We start from the raw sequence: 16,130 nt of genomic DNA, 5'->3' as shown, positions 1-16,130 counted from the left end.
GGGGCAGGTAAGTATTTACTACCCCAAGGCAATGAAGGCCAAGCTATTTTCCCAGGGCAGGCCCAGTATTAGATCTAAGGCAGTGATTCTCAACTAGCATGCTTTGAGATCCTTTCAAGGGTGCCACACAACATTAGCACGGTTAGGTGTGCAAATATGATTCTCAAGATGAATAGCAGGGATTTCCTACTTGAAATCCCTGTGTTTGAAACATCCTGCCTCATTGTGATCCGAGTTCTTTGCAAAATGGAGAAAGCAGAAGAGGAATGTTGCTTACCCTTGCCCTGGAGGATGGCTGTGGCCTGACACATTACAACAGCTTTCCATCCTCCTGCTCCCAGAAGTGCAGACATAAAGCTTTAGGGTTCCTGCCATTTGGTATGGTGAATTAGATACCTGCTTTAGAGCAACTCTGCCACTTTGTAAAAGACAAAGCCCACACCAAGATCCCCCAGCAAAACCTTCTCAAACAGTGTGATCACAGCAGCCTAACCAAACTGCCAACTGGGAATGATCTCATAGTGCAGCAAGTGCTCAAACGAAACTGGACAACTAGCCGTTTCAGCCCGAGCAAAGGAACCTGTGGCAAATCAACCAGACAGGCAAGGCTGCTATTCGCTGTATAGTTCAGTTCTCATCAGCCCATGAAACAAATGAGCAGTCTTAACCAGAGAACTGCTACATGTGTGGGAGGGCAAACACTTCAGTGCAAAAGGAAACCACCACCATCCTCCCCCTCCCCCCAAATGCAGGGGCGTGCAATTATTTTGGGTGGAGGGCTGCTTACTGAGTTTTGGCAAGCCATCAAGGGCTGCATGACAGGCAGCCAGGGGCAGATAAGTATTAATTTTCTAAATTTTTTAGGGGCCCCATGGGCTACATAAAATGGTCTGGTAGGCTGCATCTGGCCCACAGGCAGCTTTTTGCCCAGCCCTGCACTACAAAGTACTTGTAAGGCAATTAACATAAATAGATTGCACACGTGCTGCATTACTTACAACTGCAGGAAAGACGTACACAATGCAACCATTGATGAAAAAGAACCCACAACATTTTGGAAGCAGTTTCTGCAGAGCTGCAGGTGGTAACCTGAAGAGTCACTTGTGGCTCAGAAACCATGCTCAGAGTATGTCAGGTGTACGTGATGTTTTATGAGAGCAGGGTAAAGGCTAAGAACAGTTTGAAGGGGGATAGGATTGTAGTCAATCCTCTTTATTCTTCCATCTGCTACCTCTTCCCATACTACAGGGAATACAATACACAAAGAGTTCAAAATAAATTAAGTGCTGGGAAAACAGAGGCTGGACTTCCATCCTTCAGTTTTGTGAAGAGGAAAAAAAATGGAACTGGGATTTCTGGGTTCTATAACACTGTACACGATTTAAAAAAAAAAAAAAAGACTGTAGAAAGCCAAAGAAGATGGATCAGTGATCAGTTAAGTGGTTCTGAACTACCTCAACACACAAGGGAAGTACACCGATCACTCTTAAGGCATTTAAAACTACCAACATCCTGCTAGTGTCCTCAGCACCAGCTAGTATATCTGGCAATGACGCCATACAGGATGCTTGCTGCAGATACTGCAAGTGGCTTGAGTGGTAGTCCTAAACAAAAGGAAGCCTCTTGTTTTCCAGAAATCCCAAGAGAATAGCAGAGGAATTGCCTAAGCTGCTGCACAGAAGAGATGTTTCTTCCAACAAACCAGCGGTTCTGCTAGGAAGAAGTTGGTGACAGTGGTTTGTTTAAAGAAAAATACACATTCCTGCTCTGGCTGACAAGGGGCAGACGGGAAAGAAGGAAGCAATAGAGGAAGTGAATTGGAGATAAGAAGTTTATGAGCAGCTGTACTGCTGTGTATTGTGCAGAAGGTACATCTGCCCTGGTCACTTGAGCAGACACCGAGATTCCTTTGTTTAAAGAGGAAAGGAGGCTCCACAGAGGACAAGTTCCCAGGGAGTTGCTCAGAATGAAGCAAAGTATCTTCACAGAGCAACACGCAGGAAACCTCTCAGGTATTTCTCAGTAGGAAAGTATGCCTTTAAACAAAGTTACCTCTCTACTCCTGCAAGTCTGCCATCCTGCCTACATCCCTCTGGGACCTGGCCAAATCTCCAGAAAGCAATTTTCCACTTCACCTTCCTTTATCCACCACATTAAGTATCCTGCAGAGCTATATCCTAAGCAGCCTTCATCAGCATTCCTCTTCCTGCCTACGGGAACTGCTCAGGCTCACTGATCTAGTCCCCAGGGAAGCAGTGATCTTTCTGTTCCTTTGCATTCCCTGTTATAGCCCAATAAACTAAGAAGTTTGAATGGTTCAGGAGTTAAGGGAGACTGGGAGGTCATTGGCCAATGTCATCTAGTCTGAAAAAGATTTATTGGAAACTGAATTTCCTCTGGTCATTCTTCAAAAGAGGTCATACAAAAGAGGGTGTGGAAAGAGGATGAAGTTACCAAGACTGTGGTTTGTTTGTTTTTTAATGTTAAATGTTGAGCTATTTCCATGAAGATGGAAGTGTCTCAGCTTCAATCCTCCACCCGGTTGTGCTCCAGTCTATTACTGTTTCAGACAGTCATACTCAGTCTCCCTTAGGACTGCTACAAAGAGTGCCTAGTTCTGCTCACACATCCTATATACCAAAACAGGAAGAGAAAGTACAGAATTCACTCCTATACACACACGCATTTTACAGGTGTCCCAACTAAAGGCTTCCATTCTTTAAACAGATGACTGCAGGGCTCCATACAAGGGGTCCAAAAGAACACCAAGGTATGCTTTAACTGAGAAGCTGTACTTCCTTTTGCTTTAGTACCAAAAAATCATATACAGTTCTTTATGCCTGATAAACATATGCAGCAAACTAGCCAAAAAAAAAAGCGTTTGACTTTTTAATCTATGAAAACATGATATACATAATAGGCTGCATTAACTAGCAAATCAATCATTTTTAACCCTCAGCGCGGGAAAAACTGCTCAACGGTTCTCAATAAAACCTCAGGTTATAATAACCTGCGTCAGAGGCTTAAAGTCTATTATGGCTGGTCACAAAAAAACAAGGCTCATTTTTCTGACTGGGTTTTAATGACTTACTATTAATGGTTTCTTCCCCCCCAACTCTCCTGACCCTACATACTTCCCCTTCCAAGGGGTGATGATCAGGAAGTTGCATTGGGATAGTGATTCCTTCTCACAAAACTGAAAGAATTTTGCTTTTGTGTGTGGAGCACCTTGAACATCACAGACTTCACAACCCAATTTAAAAAAAAACCCTTGCCCCAGCAGCCAGCACTCACCTTGCATCATACTCCTGTAGGCAGTGTCTGTGATAGCATAGATATGAGGAGGCATCTCGTGCCGCTTTTTGCCTTTGTACATATCCACAATCTCTTCTGAGTATATGGGCAGGTTCTTGTAGGGATTTATAACCACACAAAACAGGCCTGAGTAGGTCTGCAAGAGAGACACATCAGAACAACAAATTAGCCTTCTAGAGATATGAGGTTTCATGTCTGAAGCTAGTCAGGCTTCAAGGGGCTGTTTTTGGACAGCAAGAGATGGAGAAAAAGAAACAATGCCCAAAAAACAACAACAAAAAGCACAAGCCAAATACTTAAACAGTTTGGCAATAATGGCCAAAAGCAAGTTTGCCAAGATGGTGCAAGACCTCTCTCCAAGACACCCTGCTAAGTATTCAGTGGTATCTACACGACTAATTTATTACTAACTTATTCCATAGGCCCTGCAGTTAGCCAGAGAAATCCAACTCCCCTGCATTCACAGAAATCTGAAGTTTAAACAAAGTCTACATTTCACTGCAGAAAACAGATGCCCACCTCCCAGAAGCTTGGCAGCATCTGTTTTACTGTGTGATAGCTCATGTAAAGCCTACTTACTATAAATTTGTCCAGAGTATAATTGAGACTCCGGTGAGAAGTTACACGAGGGAACAAGTGGATATTTCTATTTCCAGAAATACAATGAACTAAAGCACCGATGTGGTACATGAAAAGCACTGAGGAGGTCTGCATTTCTTCTTAACCTACTGCAAGCCACTTTGTCCATGCACAGGTCCAGCTGCCCAAATGAATCAGTTCTTAAGTGGAACCATTTCTGCTAAGTGAAAAGAGTACGTTGTACCACCAGAAACCCATGTCCGGTAGACATGCCCCTGTGGCTTTAAGATATTCTAAAGTTGCTCATTCCCTGTGGTGTTACCTGTAGGAGAGTCACCAATACTTATTTGCAGTCAGCTATTTTTCTCCTGTTTAATTTTGCTTTAAGTAGACATAGTGTACTCTTCAGATGGGGAACAGAAGGTGGGTCTCTCCTGAATCTACAGAAGAGACATCTATTAAGCCAGGCATGCATGCCACAAATGGCACAGGCAGCCTATGTGGCATATGGCAAATTGGGGAGGGGACAGGCAGCATAGCAGCAGGTGGGAGAGGAAGCAGAAAACAGAGCAGCAGACTAGACACGTGAAGTGGATTGGAGTGGCGCTCAGGGAGGATACCAGGCAAATTTGTGTCATGCCTGCCAAAAAGGCTGGTACCCACTGTACTAAGTCATCATTTAGTTGCTTCTCTCTTATCCTTTCACTCAGGACAAGACCTTGAGCCAGAGTCAGCTGAAGTCAGTTTGTATAAGGAAACAGAGTTGCTAATGTACTTTATTTCACATGCAGAAAAAATGCCTGGCTGGAAAGGCATTCAAAGCTAAGTAGTCACAAATCCAACTCGGATTTGAACTGATCATATACAAGAGCTTTAGATTCCATGTGGGGGGTTTTATATCCTGTCCCGTCCCCCACCCCCTTTCTCCACCCTCAAGGATCATGACATGCTTTCCCTATTTTTTTTGCCTCATGTAAAAGAATCATCAATCCACAACCATGGTGCCAAACTCAAAACTTGTGAATTTGGCTTCCTTGGCTTTTTAACTCTGCAGACTTCTGCAACATTGACAGTTGTCAAGATGCTTTTGCTGCAAACATGAGACAGGAGGCAAAGGAAATATGTTCCACTGTTGCCAGTATCCAGGTCTCAAGAGACATCTTTAATTTGGAAAGGGGATTTTTGAGTCACAAGGAAAACTATTTTTGGAAGTTCTAAAAATCCAAGCTTTACTCCCAGGGCTCACAGCTACCCATAACCCCTGTTAAGGTGACAGCCCACAAAGAGTTTCTTGCAGAGAGAGGGCTGTTTTACTCCAGATGTTTCAAACATCTGCCAGTAAAATCTGCAGTCTGCTGTACTACTCAAGTGGAGTACATCTGGCACTTTACACAGTCACCTCTTCCCTGAGCTGCTCAAGGAAAAATGTTTTGTAGTCCTAAAGAGTTTTGCCTCCTGAGCACAGGTTGCATCTTAACACATTTAACTTCTTTGGCCAAATAAAAGACAAAGACAAAACCCCTGGTGATGAGAATGGTGGAAACATCATTGTTCCATTATTTATAGTGCTACCTCCAGTTCTTTGAGCATTGCTTTCCCTTTGAAAGAACTAGCCCATCTACATGTGTGACGGTCGAAGGGAAGGAGTTCAGGTATGCACACTGTGTGTTGACTATGGCTATCTGCACATGGATATGTACACCTTTGTTCTAGTCAGACCTCAGAAGAAAATACAGCCAAAAGTTTTTTTTTGTGTAAGAAGTGACTTCAGAATTAAGACCAGGAAGCTACTCTTTAAATAATGTACAAAAAAAAGCAGCTGAAACATCACTCAATGATCTTGTAAGGTACTTTCCAGCCCCTAACATCTAAGCATCTACAAATCTGCGAGAACCTACATGAGGCAGGTAAAGCTAGCTCCTTAGCACTGGCCTATTAAAGCAGAACAGGTATTAAGTGACACTGCTATTGCTGGATAACACTGCCAGACTTGAAAACACAGACTTACGACAGTGGTTTAAGTTAAGTTTTCTTGAGCCGATTTGGCTCTACCACACTAAACCCAGCAGACACTGCCCTTGGTTCTCCCACCACGTCTGACACATCAGAGAGCAGACTGAGCTTTGACCACATTGGTACAACTTAGATACAAGAGCAGCCGTAGTGGAGCATTGTTTCACTATCCCTGCCACCACCCTACTTATAATCAGACATAGGTGTGTGTTGACATAGGAACTGCAAAGGGACAGGTAATTTTTGCTGGAGATCTTAAAAAAGATGCTTAGGCCAGAAGTTTTGCTGCTGTTGCTTTTGTTCATATGCATTTTTGCTCAAAGCCATTATGGCAGCTATGTGCATAGTGCAAGCAGAAATTAGCCAGAAGAGGATATGTCCTGTTTAGTCACTCCCAATAAAGGAGAACAGCATGTTTCCACACACTTCCTTGGCAAGTTGTAGAGATGCTAGTAAGTCAAGGAAGCAGAAATGTAACCTTCTTTCACGTGAGAGGGGGCAAGCGGAAGAAAAAGCAAGTAATGTTGGAAGATTCAGCTCTGAAATTAAAAGCTACTTGAAGCTGGATTCATACAGCTTCTTATAGTGCAGTGTTTCCTGATGAAATAGCCCTGTCTCTTTTTTCCAAGCAAGAATAGCCTAAAGATCTGCAGCTGGAGAGAAGCAGTCAGCAGTACAGGGACAGCAACAGTTTGAAACAAGAACATTAAGACAATCAAACCACGGAAGCAAAGAACAAGCTACTTCCTTCCCCCTCCCCTCCCAATACCTAAATATTGCCTTGCTGGCAGAACAGTCAAACTGAGACAAAGAGATGCATGCAAGGGTGAGGTTAATTTTATCCTTTACATATCTGCATTCACAGAAGAAATCTAGTTCCACTGTGCCTGCTCCTTGCCTCTTCAAAAATTAAGTGCGTTGGGAGAGCTGTGCTGCTCAGCAGTCCCAACACAGTGATCTCACTTGCTCCCCTATTCCAGTCTCATCTATGCCCCAAAGAGACTGCCAGCCCTTTTGAGGATAACAAGGGTCACACCCAGTTTCTTGCACGCATTTTAATACAGGAACTGAGCCCAAGTCTTTAGACTTGAGTGGTTAGCAAACCAAGGTGACAGACCAAACAGATTCTCCCCAATGCAGGCCCATCAAGTGAACCTTGTTTCTTACAGCACTGCCTCTTATTGCAATTCTGAAATTAAACTTGACCAATGTTTTCAACTGATGCACAGAGCAGATGCGAATCTGGTTCCATTTTCAGTAGTAAATTCTCTCTGCAGGGCTAACAGGAGTAGATCAAGCATATTTGACTCCAGAAAGAACAAACTGGGAAGGAACAGATTTTCCCCAAGGTCTGTCAGCACTGCTAACGTGTCTGCTGAACTGGAACGGACATAAAGTGCTAGGATTGGTGTTCTGCTCCAAACCTAGAAGGCACAAGAAGGATAAGCTAGATGAGCTAGAGAAAATGTTTGAAGTATGGGGGAAGGGTTAAACCAAAGCAAAGCTCAGTTCAGAGATGGAAGCCAGCTAGTTTAACCATCAGAGTCAGTTCATCAGCCTGCTGCAAGCACTCTTCAGACTGTGACACTGATTTGCAGTTAAGTTCCTGACCCGTCTGCCACTCCCTGCTCAAACATCTGATCCCCGCTACAAGCCTAGCCTCAAGCTTTCCCAACCCCCTTCACAGGAAGGATAGGGAGAAACACCCTCCACGCATCTCAGAAAGAGAGGCCCACCAGCATGAAAGAGAAAGAGGAGCCAAGAACAAAGCTGAGTTGTGTTTATGACCTTTCCAGACATCTTCATACCAGAGGTAGCTTGCTGTTATTCTCTTCCTCTCTAGAATTAGTGCTCAGCTACTGTCCAGTGCAACTGAAAGGATTTTAGCCCTTCATCCTAATCTCATGACTGAGGAGAATTGCTGGCCTGTCTGGCCAGCTCACTTCATAAGTGAGCAGAGTCCTGTTTTGGGCCAGACTGGCAGGACCATCTCTCTCAAAACAGCACATTGCTAGGTTGGGTTTCCTTCTACCCATTTTTAAACAAGTTATTCCACCCACCCCCCATTTATTACACTCATGGATCACAGGGCTAACTCTCTGAAACAGAAAGGACATCTCACAAGACCTGTGAAATAGCCATCATAAAGCATGTGATGGGATATATTTCCCATCCTTGTTTAAAACACACTTCCTACCATAAGCTGCAGATCCTGATAATGGCTTCCTATTCCAAATAATTTATCTAGAAGATGTAAGATCTACTTTAAACATTATCTGGTGGCTTTATAAGGAAGGCGGAAGAGAGGAAAACATATATAGATATAGATACACACTCACTGCTCAGCAGTACAAAGTACCGCCAACCCCAACTGTGAGGGTGCAAAGGGACAGAGGCAGCAGGGGTTACATGCAAAAACCAACAACAGAATTATTCTGTAACCCAGAAAGACCCAGTACAAAAGGTCCAATCTATCACCTCCCTCAGGTCCCCCCACATCAGGGACAGGTCATGGAGTTAGCAGAGAGGTTTAACACAAACTCTGCGCTTCAAGGTACTCCCCCTTACAAAAAAACCGTACCCATTCTGTAGCAGGTGCTTGCCTGCCTTATTTTCCTGGAGGGTCATAAGTGGCCACAGAATCAGCCAGGAAAGAGCCGATTCTAGAGACACAGCATGAGTGAGCTCCTGCCATGTGCTATCCAGGATAGGACCCTTCATCTCCACTGGGGCTGCTAATCCAGTTTATGCCCTTTCACAGAAACTGGCTATTGAAGGGGGTATTTTTCTCTGGGTAATTAGGCAGCAGGTATCTAAATTATCCTATCAGAAGGACATTGTCAGAGCCAGACTCCTGACATTTGGAGATGTCAGATAAGGGAAATAAATGGAGAAGGATGTTGTGAAAAAGAAAACAGCAAATGTGTTTTTTCTGCATTCTTGGAACTATAGAAGGTTGATTTTCTTCCAGGACTACAATGAGGGGGAGGTGAAGAGGGGTGTGCACACAGAACACTAAAGAATCCACTCTGTGCTTCTAAGAGATACTGAATGCCAGGCTTTGCCAGTAAATGCCTCCTCTGTTGCCAGCCCTGACCACCGGTGCTGTAATTCTACAATGGCAAACAGGAACTAGTTTGGAGCCAAACAAAACTGGAATCCATTTCTTCAAAAGCGGTCACTGCATTGAACTGCTACATTAGTATAGAGACAAAATCATCTTATGTCCCCAGAAGTCTCTGTTAAAGGTGAGGCTGTCCAGGATCAAACCTTGCATACCATCTGCTTGTTAAATGCAGAGTAGTCTGAACAGGAACTGCAGAATCAGTATAGATTCCAAATCTTTCTTCTCCAATTTCAGTGAGATTTCTATCCTCCCCTATCTAGACCAGCTTTAGTGCACAAACAGATGTCCATGTAAGACCAACCCTTATAGCTTATGACTCCAGATTATGTACAGGTACCTTTGCCATTTCCAGGGAAGCAGGCCAATGACAACATTGTGCTGTTCTTCTCCATTTCTTTTTTTGGGGGGTGGGGTGGGGTGGGGTGGAGAATGGGAACAGAACCTGCCAGTTACGTGGATTTCATTACAGATACGTGTAGACAAAGGGCATTTGGTACTAGAGATCAGGACACACATTCTGAAAGTCTGAATCTCAGACAGAAATTAAAACTCCAGCCTGGCACTATGCTCCCTCCCACTGAGGTTCCAGACGTGGGAAAAAGGAAGCCAGATGTTAGGTATACATGATTGGGTTTTGTTCTTGTTTAGCTCAGTTTGGATCAGGCTTCCTGTTTACTGCTTTTCAGCGTCTCTTCTTTTTTAGCCAAAAGCGAGTTAATGGTATTCAAAACATATTCTCCAAACAAAGACATCCAAATGCCAAAAAACCAAACATCTCCCCACAGCATTCTTTGAAGGCTTCACTCTAACTACAGGGATTGGCTTAGTTGAGGGAGAAAGTCCTGAGCATTGAGAGACAGAAGCAACATTGGTTTTCCACAGGACAGCTTAGCATCAATGCGTGTGTATGTTGGAGTTGGCTTCAGCATTTATGCCATTTGTCTGAGCTTAAGGGGGGGAAAAAAAAAAAAAAAAGACTTTACTTACATAGATGAGCCCTGAGTAGTATCTCTCCTTCAAGTTGTGCAGTACAGAGGCCTCATTCAGGCAAGTCAGCTCTGCCATATCTTCCACTTTGGAGAACTTTGGTGGGTTCATTTTCTGGATGTCATCCTTGTTTACTTTTATTTTCTTCCCATTCTCAGCCAGCTCCACTATGGCCTCATCGCCTGCTTCCTCCTTAACGCTGGCTGCCTCAAACCCATTCTTCTCTGATGGAACCCATACCAGCTTCTTGGCAGCCCAGTCAGCCTGAGCCAGGGGGTTATTAATGAGGTTTTTGTCCACATAAAGATACTTATCGACATCTCTCTGAGCCATGATGGTTTATATCGAGGGACCTGTAAAAACAGCAAGAACAATTGTTTTTAAAACTCAAGCCTTAGAGATAAAGCAAGCACTTGCTAAGAACCTTCCTTGAGTTCCTGGCCTTCCCCTACTTTAATTTTACATCTACAGTCTCAGGTATCTCATCAAGCTTTTCAGATAAGATGATGGGAAGAAATGTACACTTGAAACAATGAAGGCACTAAGCATTTAAAAACCATTATTTGTTAGAAAACAGAAAGTCACCAACTGGAGTCCAGGCTACAGGTGCCAGGTGTTTCCACCGCAGCACCAAGAGCTATAAGTATCAGGTAGTTAGTACAGTAAATTTGAAGGAAGATTGGATTTCTAAGCTGATATCACCAAACACTAAACTGTGTGCATAACTCTAAAGTGTTTTAAAACCCCTTTTTGCTCTTTCCTCTCTTTCGCCTCCACTCCAAAATCTTTGCGTGATTTCCAAGGTCACTGAAGGTATGTTAGACTACAAATATCCTGACTCGTTACAAATGCCATGTACTACCCAAGCTGACATGCAAGTGGCACTTTGTTCCCAGACTATTCCAAGATCAATTTAATAGCCCGGTTAACACCTGCACTTGATATTCCCTTAGCCAGATATGGGGTGACACTGAGCCCAGAGGTCTGGCTTTACCTCAGTTTGTACTCGTATCATCTTCAGAAGGAAAGCCCTCTGACATTGGTTCCAACTGCAGAAACCCTCTATTTAAGCAGCATCAAAAATATGATTGCTACAAAAACCATGATACATCTTTAATCAACACAGTTACAGAGCTGTGGTCCAGCAATGGAAAGGTTACTGAAAACTACATCAGGAAATAACTGGGGGATTTCTAAAAGTGTGTACCAAGGAAGGTAGTTTGGATTTAATTGTTCTGATTTTGATAAAGCATTAGATACGTTTCTGCCAAAGCCATTCTAGTTCATAAAATGAGTTTTCTGAAACAATTCTAGTGCTGCCTATCGTTTACCCAAATGAACAGTATATATCTTGGATCATTGGCCAAAAAAAAGGAACTATTTCACAAAAGCATTATCCTCCGGGATTCTGGTCACCAACACAGTCATTTAAGAGGCCCCTAACTCAGATTTTGATTTTGTACAAGTTCAATAACACTTTGTTCATCAAGCAAGAAGGAAGAAGAGAGGGAGGGAGAAGAATACATGCATGGACCATGCATGCAACAGGAGCCTGTCAGCAAATGTAGTCACTCTGGTTTTCCTTGTAGACAGCTTCCAAACGCTTGTTCGCATCTGGTATATGAACAAATCTGCAAAGCCAAATAGTCAAAAGTACTAGTGCAGCAATTTCCCCAGGGAGACAAAGGGTGTTGAATAGCTTCTGCAGTGAAGTCCCTAACCCCAAAAGTGAACCAGGATCAACAAAAAGCGTTGCATCTCTGTGTTAGCAAACACATGCAGTAGCTAGTGAGGTCTGGAAAAATTTCAGCTCTGACCAAAGCTGGATACTTAGGCTCAACCCAGTCACTGGTTAAAACCTCCCCACATACATGCAAACAGTTAGCTGTACTAAACTTTGTACTGAATCCTGAACTCATTTCTGCTCTGCAAGTGCAGAGGGGAGTTTTCACTGCTGATTGGAAAAAAAGAGTCAACTTCACAAGTAACAGCATCACTTGGACTTGGAATTAAAGTACATCTCAGACCTTGCTGAAGATCTCAGAACAGCAGAGACTCCTTATGCTTGAAGAAGGGTGCTTGTGCCCAAAAGTTTGCCAAGAACTTCTTTCCAACTACTCAGTCTAATAAAAGACATCACATCTACTCCAAGCAGCTTGCTAGCCAGAAATCTGACACTTTAGCCCCAAATACATGAAGATGCTGATGCCTCCCACCCCAGTGACCAAGATGGCAATTCCCTACAGTGCAGAAGCACTTCTCCATCCGTGGATTTTCACATTTAAAAAAAAAGTAAAGATCTGTATTCCAGTAGGCTCAGCCCCCTGAAGGATCTGGTTCCAGTAATGCTCCACAGTTTGACAGCTACAAGCTCATGCTACAAAACACCCACTATGATCTGGGCCAAGAGATACTGGTAAAAGACACAGAGCTCAGTCCAACTGAACTTCCTAGAACTAGAGAAGTGAAGCAGACATCCCAACTTGCTGCTTTGGTTCTGGGGAGGCCACAAACTAGAACTAACAGCAGAGGGAGCAAGACAATAGTCACTTCTTACAAGTCACTGTTGGGGAAGACTCCAAGTGTTTACATTTGCCTGCTCACATCAATAGTGGGAATTCAAAAAAAGCAGAAAGTTTTGCAGTACTCTTGCCTGACAAACAAATCCAAGGAGAGGACAACACATACAGCTCGGACTCAACCTTTCAGCCTATCCTTGCAACCAAGAACACTAGTACTACCAGGGAACTGCTATTAATGAAAAACTGGGTCAAATCACAGACATCAGGCAACAAAGGATTCAACCTGGTTTCCAAATTCTGGTGTTCAAAATTAACTCGTTCCATGTGGAGTATAACTGAGATCAAGTTTATTCAAGCCAAAAATGCAAGGAGTTAGGAGTGCACCAATAAAGATGTTCTTGGTGGATACCCATAGCTGATTATTAACCAGCCATATTCACTGATACCAATCCTATAACCAATATTAACTGTGGGTTGAGTCATGCTGGGCTGGACAGCTCAGCTCTGCTAGCCCTTCCTCATCCCAGTCAGGTCTGCAGCATTCAGCACCTTTTACAGCACCCGCCCTGGCCCCAGCCCGGTCCGCGCCAGCACCTGGGACACAGCAGCAGCTGCTCCGCTCCAGCCCAGCCTGCCGGTGACAGGATGGGGGCGTATGCAGGGTCACCCTGACTCATGGGAGAGAATCCAGGTGTCTGGGGGACCTGGCCAGAAGGCACAATTATCAGAGAAGATTAAATTGGCTACAACAGCCCCAAAAAACCCCCGACAGCTGATAATGTAAATTTCCCTTTTATCAGTGCCAATCCAATAGGCAACCGATATTTTAGCGCACCTCTATAGGGAATTAAAAACTATCTTGCTCTAGGAAAAAGAGAGACTGCAGAATCACAAGCAGGGTCTTTGCGATCTGGTAATATTTTAGGCCGGATTTCTTCAGCAAGGCACCAAAGAAACTACCTACCACTGGCCAGATGCAAAGTTGAGTAACAGCTTTGGCAATCTCATGCTTGCTGGCCAGCACATGCCTATAGATGAGATCATCACTGAAACGCGGGCCTCTTTCATCCTGCTGTCAGACACTTATAGCACCAGACCACACTCCAAGACAAGTGGTCTCAGAGACTACAAAAGAAGTCAAAGAACAGACTGGTGATTCAGCCAGAAGTCCTGAGAACCTCAGACAGCTGTGGATATTTGCTGCAGGTCCTAAGCAAACCAAGGGGTTCAAGCAAAGAAAAAAAGGGAACTTGAGTGTTCATTGTGTTCATGATTGTATCAGGTTTGGCAAGGCAACAGCTGTACTCTACCCTCCATTACATAGTTTCCTGTAAATGCTACTCCAAAGAGTTGCCTTTTTTGGCTATAATCAAGCAGGACACATCAAGGGCTGTGGACTTGAACTAAATTAGGATTCTTCAGGAAATGATGAAACTGAAAGTAACCAGTGTAATCCAAGGAGCTTCACATACAGCCTGAAATACATATTCCTGACTCCCTTTCTACAGCTTGGAGATTCACTCCCCCTTCAAGGCCAGGGCCAGGGGTAAAGATGAACATTTTTTGACTAGGAAATAAATGAAACCACAGGGAGTTTCCAAGACACACTCTCCCTACAGCACAGACCCTTTCATAGGATGTGAAGACAGGCACAGCAAGGAGGCTGCTCCAACCCCTTCCTTCAGCGATTCTTTTTCTTCAGTACATCATATACAGGAGCACTGAACTCATCAGGCAGTAAGGGCAAGAAAAGCTTGTCACACACAAGATGGTTATGATAGCTGGCTGGGGTTATGGGTCAGGAGGTATTATGGTATACTTCCAGTCTTACCCATCCCACCTCCCTCTCTAGTAACCATACTACTGAGGTCATTCCAGGATGACTGCTTTCTCTTGTTTTCAGGGGTAGTTAAAGAATTGGGCCCGCTAAAACAGCCCTCTCTTTTGTGCGATACAGAAGCCAAATCAGAAACCCAAAGCAGAAACAAAGGTGTTCCTGTGCTGCTGCTAAAATCATTGCAGGGTGAAGCCCCAGGTGAAGGAAACGTCTTGAAGCACATCAATAGTGGGCTGAAACAACAAACGAGATTGTCCTTCAAAACCATCTGTAAGCAGCGTAAAGGACAATCTAGTTCGTTGTTTCAGCCCACTATTGATGTGCTCCAAGATGTTTCCTTCACCTGGGGCTTCACAGATGTTAGGATGGAAAGGGACCTATTACATCATTGAGTCCGACCCCCTGCCCTGGGTGGGAATGAGTGCTGGGGTCAGATGACTCCAGCCAGGTGTCTATCCAATCTCCTTTTAAATACCTCCAAGGAAGGAGACAGCACCACCTCCCTTGGAAGTGTATTCCATATTTTGGCAACCCTCACTGTAAAGAATTTTTTCCTGATGTCCAATCTGAATTTTTTCTCTTCCAGTTTGTGGCCATTATTTCTAGTTCCCCCAACGGGCACCCTGGTAAACACTGTATCCCCTATTTCTTGCTGCCCCCCCAATGAGTTTAGCATCTACCAAAATAATGCAGATGCTCTTGCTGCCAGGGTTATTCAGCAGCCTTCTGCACTGAAGAAGCCAATGAGTTGGGAGAAAAAAAAAAGTCACTGCAAGAACAACACCCATGGAAGAGCCCAGTTCAGTGAGAGATGTGATACCTAGCTACATTTTAAAGCTGATCGTGCTGAAGTATTCAGTGAACTAAATGCCAAACCCTCATACACAGCTAAGCAAATAAGATTTGAAACTTAGCACAACTACTACCACACTTATGGCTGAACATTGATTTCACTTGCCTCAAATCCGATTTGCTACTGAAGTTCATGTGGTAAGTGCATGCAGAATTTACATCATATTTAGAAACCAAGAGAAAAAAAAATTAGTAAGTGTGCTGAGCAGGTAACCCCAGGTTGTGGGAAATGCACCAACTGGAAGCTGGAACAAATTTGGAAGTAGTTTGTTTGCTCAATGGTTTATGTTTCGAGTGTAAAAGATGACGCGAGACATGGATATTTATCTTTATGCAAGTCCTGGGATAATTGCCATCGTTCTTCTTGCTGCAATATCATCTTATAGGAAAGGTAAAATGTGTCAGGATCATCCTCTTTTCGGCATTTAAAAGTCTGCTTCCTGGTATTGTTTTCACAAATGATGCACAAGGAAATGGAATGTTATGCATCTCTTAACCCAGTTGTTGCCAGACTGCAGCCCATGGTAGTCTGGAGAGCAGACTGGTCAAATGTCACTTCCTTTCTCTTACCCAGGTGCCAAATTCCATTGAGAAAAGAAAGCTGAACACATGCCTTTCCCATATAAGTAACTGTACAGTTACCACAAGGATGTCATGCTGTTGTGGAGGAAAGGGAAGTGGTCTGCAGAGTCATGGATTAGAAGGGAGGTGCCCACAAGATATTTATTAATATGTAGTCCAAACTTTACCAAAAAAAGTTTGAGAACCCCTGATGTCCATCTTTCTCTCCAGATTCTTCTGTGATGAATGAACTAAACATTGGTTTTCAGTTAAGACATTAGCTATCCCCTACAGAGCTAAGAGGAAGCGTGCATATGTGCCTCAAATTGCCCCAAAG

General features: G+C 43.7%; 1 protein-coding gene across 1 annotated transcript in view; it reads right to left on the bottom strand.

Annotated features, from left to right (window-relative positions):
* The window catches only part of MYH9 (myosin heavy chain 9), a 113,072-nt gene that overhangs the window by 73,206 nt on the left and 23,736 nt on the right, over positions 1-16,130 (bottom strand). The window contains exons 2-3 of the mRNA XM_019515299.1: positions 10,022-10,374; positions 3,295-3,451 (exon numbers count right to left, since the gene is read on the bottom strand). Coding sequence (XP_019370844.1) covers positions 3,295-3,451; positions 10,022-10,354 — 490 coding nt within the window. The 5' untranslated portion in view covers positions 10,355-10,374. The remainder of the gene's footprint in view (positions 1-3,294; positions 3,452-10,021; positions 10,375-16,130) is intronic.

The sequence above is a fragment of the Gavialis gangeticus genome, unplaced genomic scaffold, assembly GCF_001723915.1.
Source record: "Gavialis gangeticus isolate Ggan-Ray unplaced genomic scaffold, GavGan_comp1, whole genome shotgun sequence".
NCBI classification, from domain to species: domain Eukaryota; kingdom Metazoa; phylum Chordata; order Crocodylia; family Gavialidae; genus Gavialis; species Gavialis gangeticus.
Note: the sequence above shows the minus strand (reverse complement) of the source record. Positions and strands in the feature narration are given on the sequence as shown.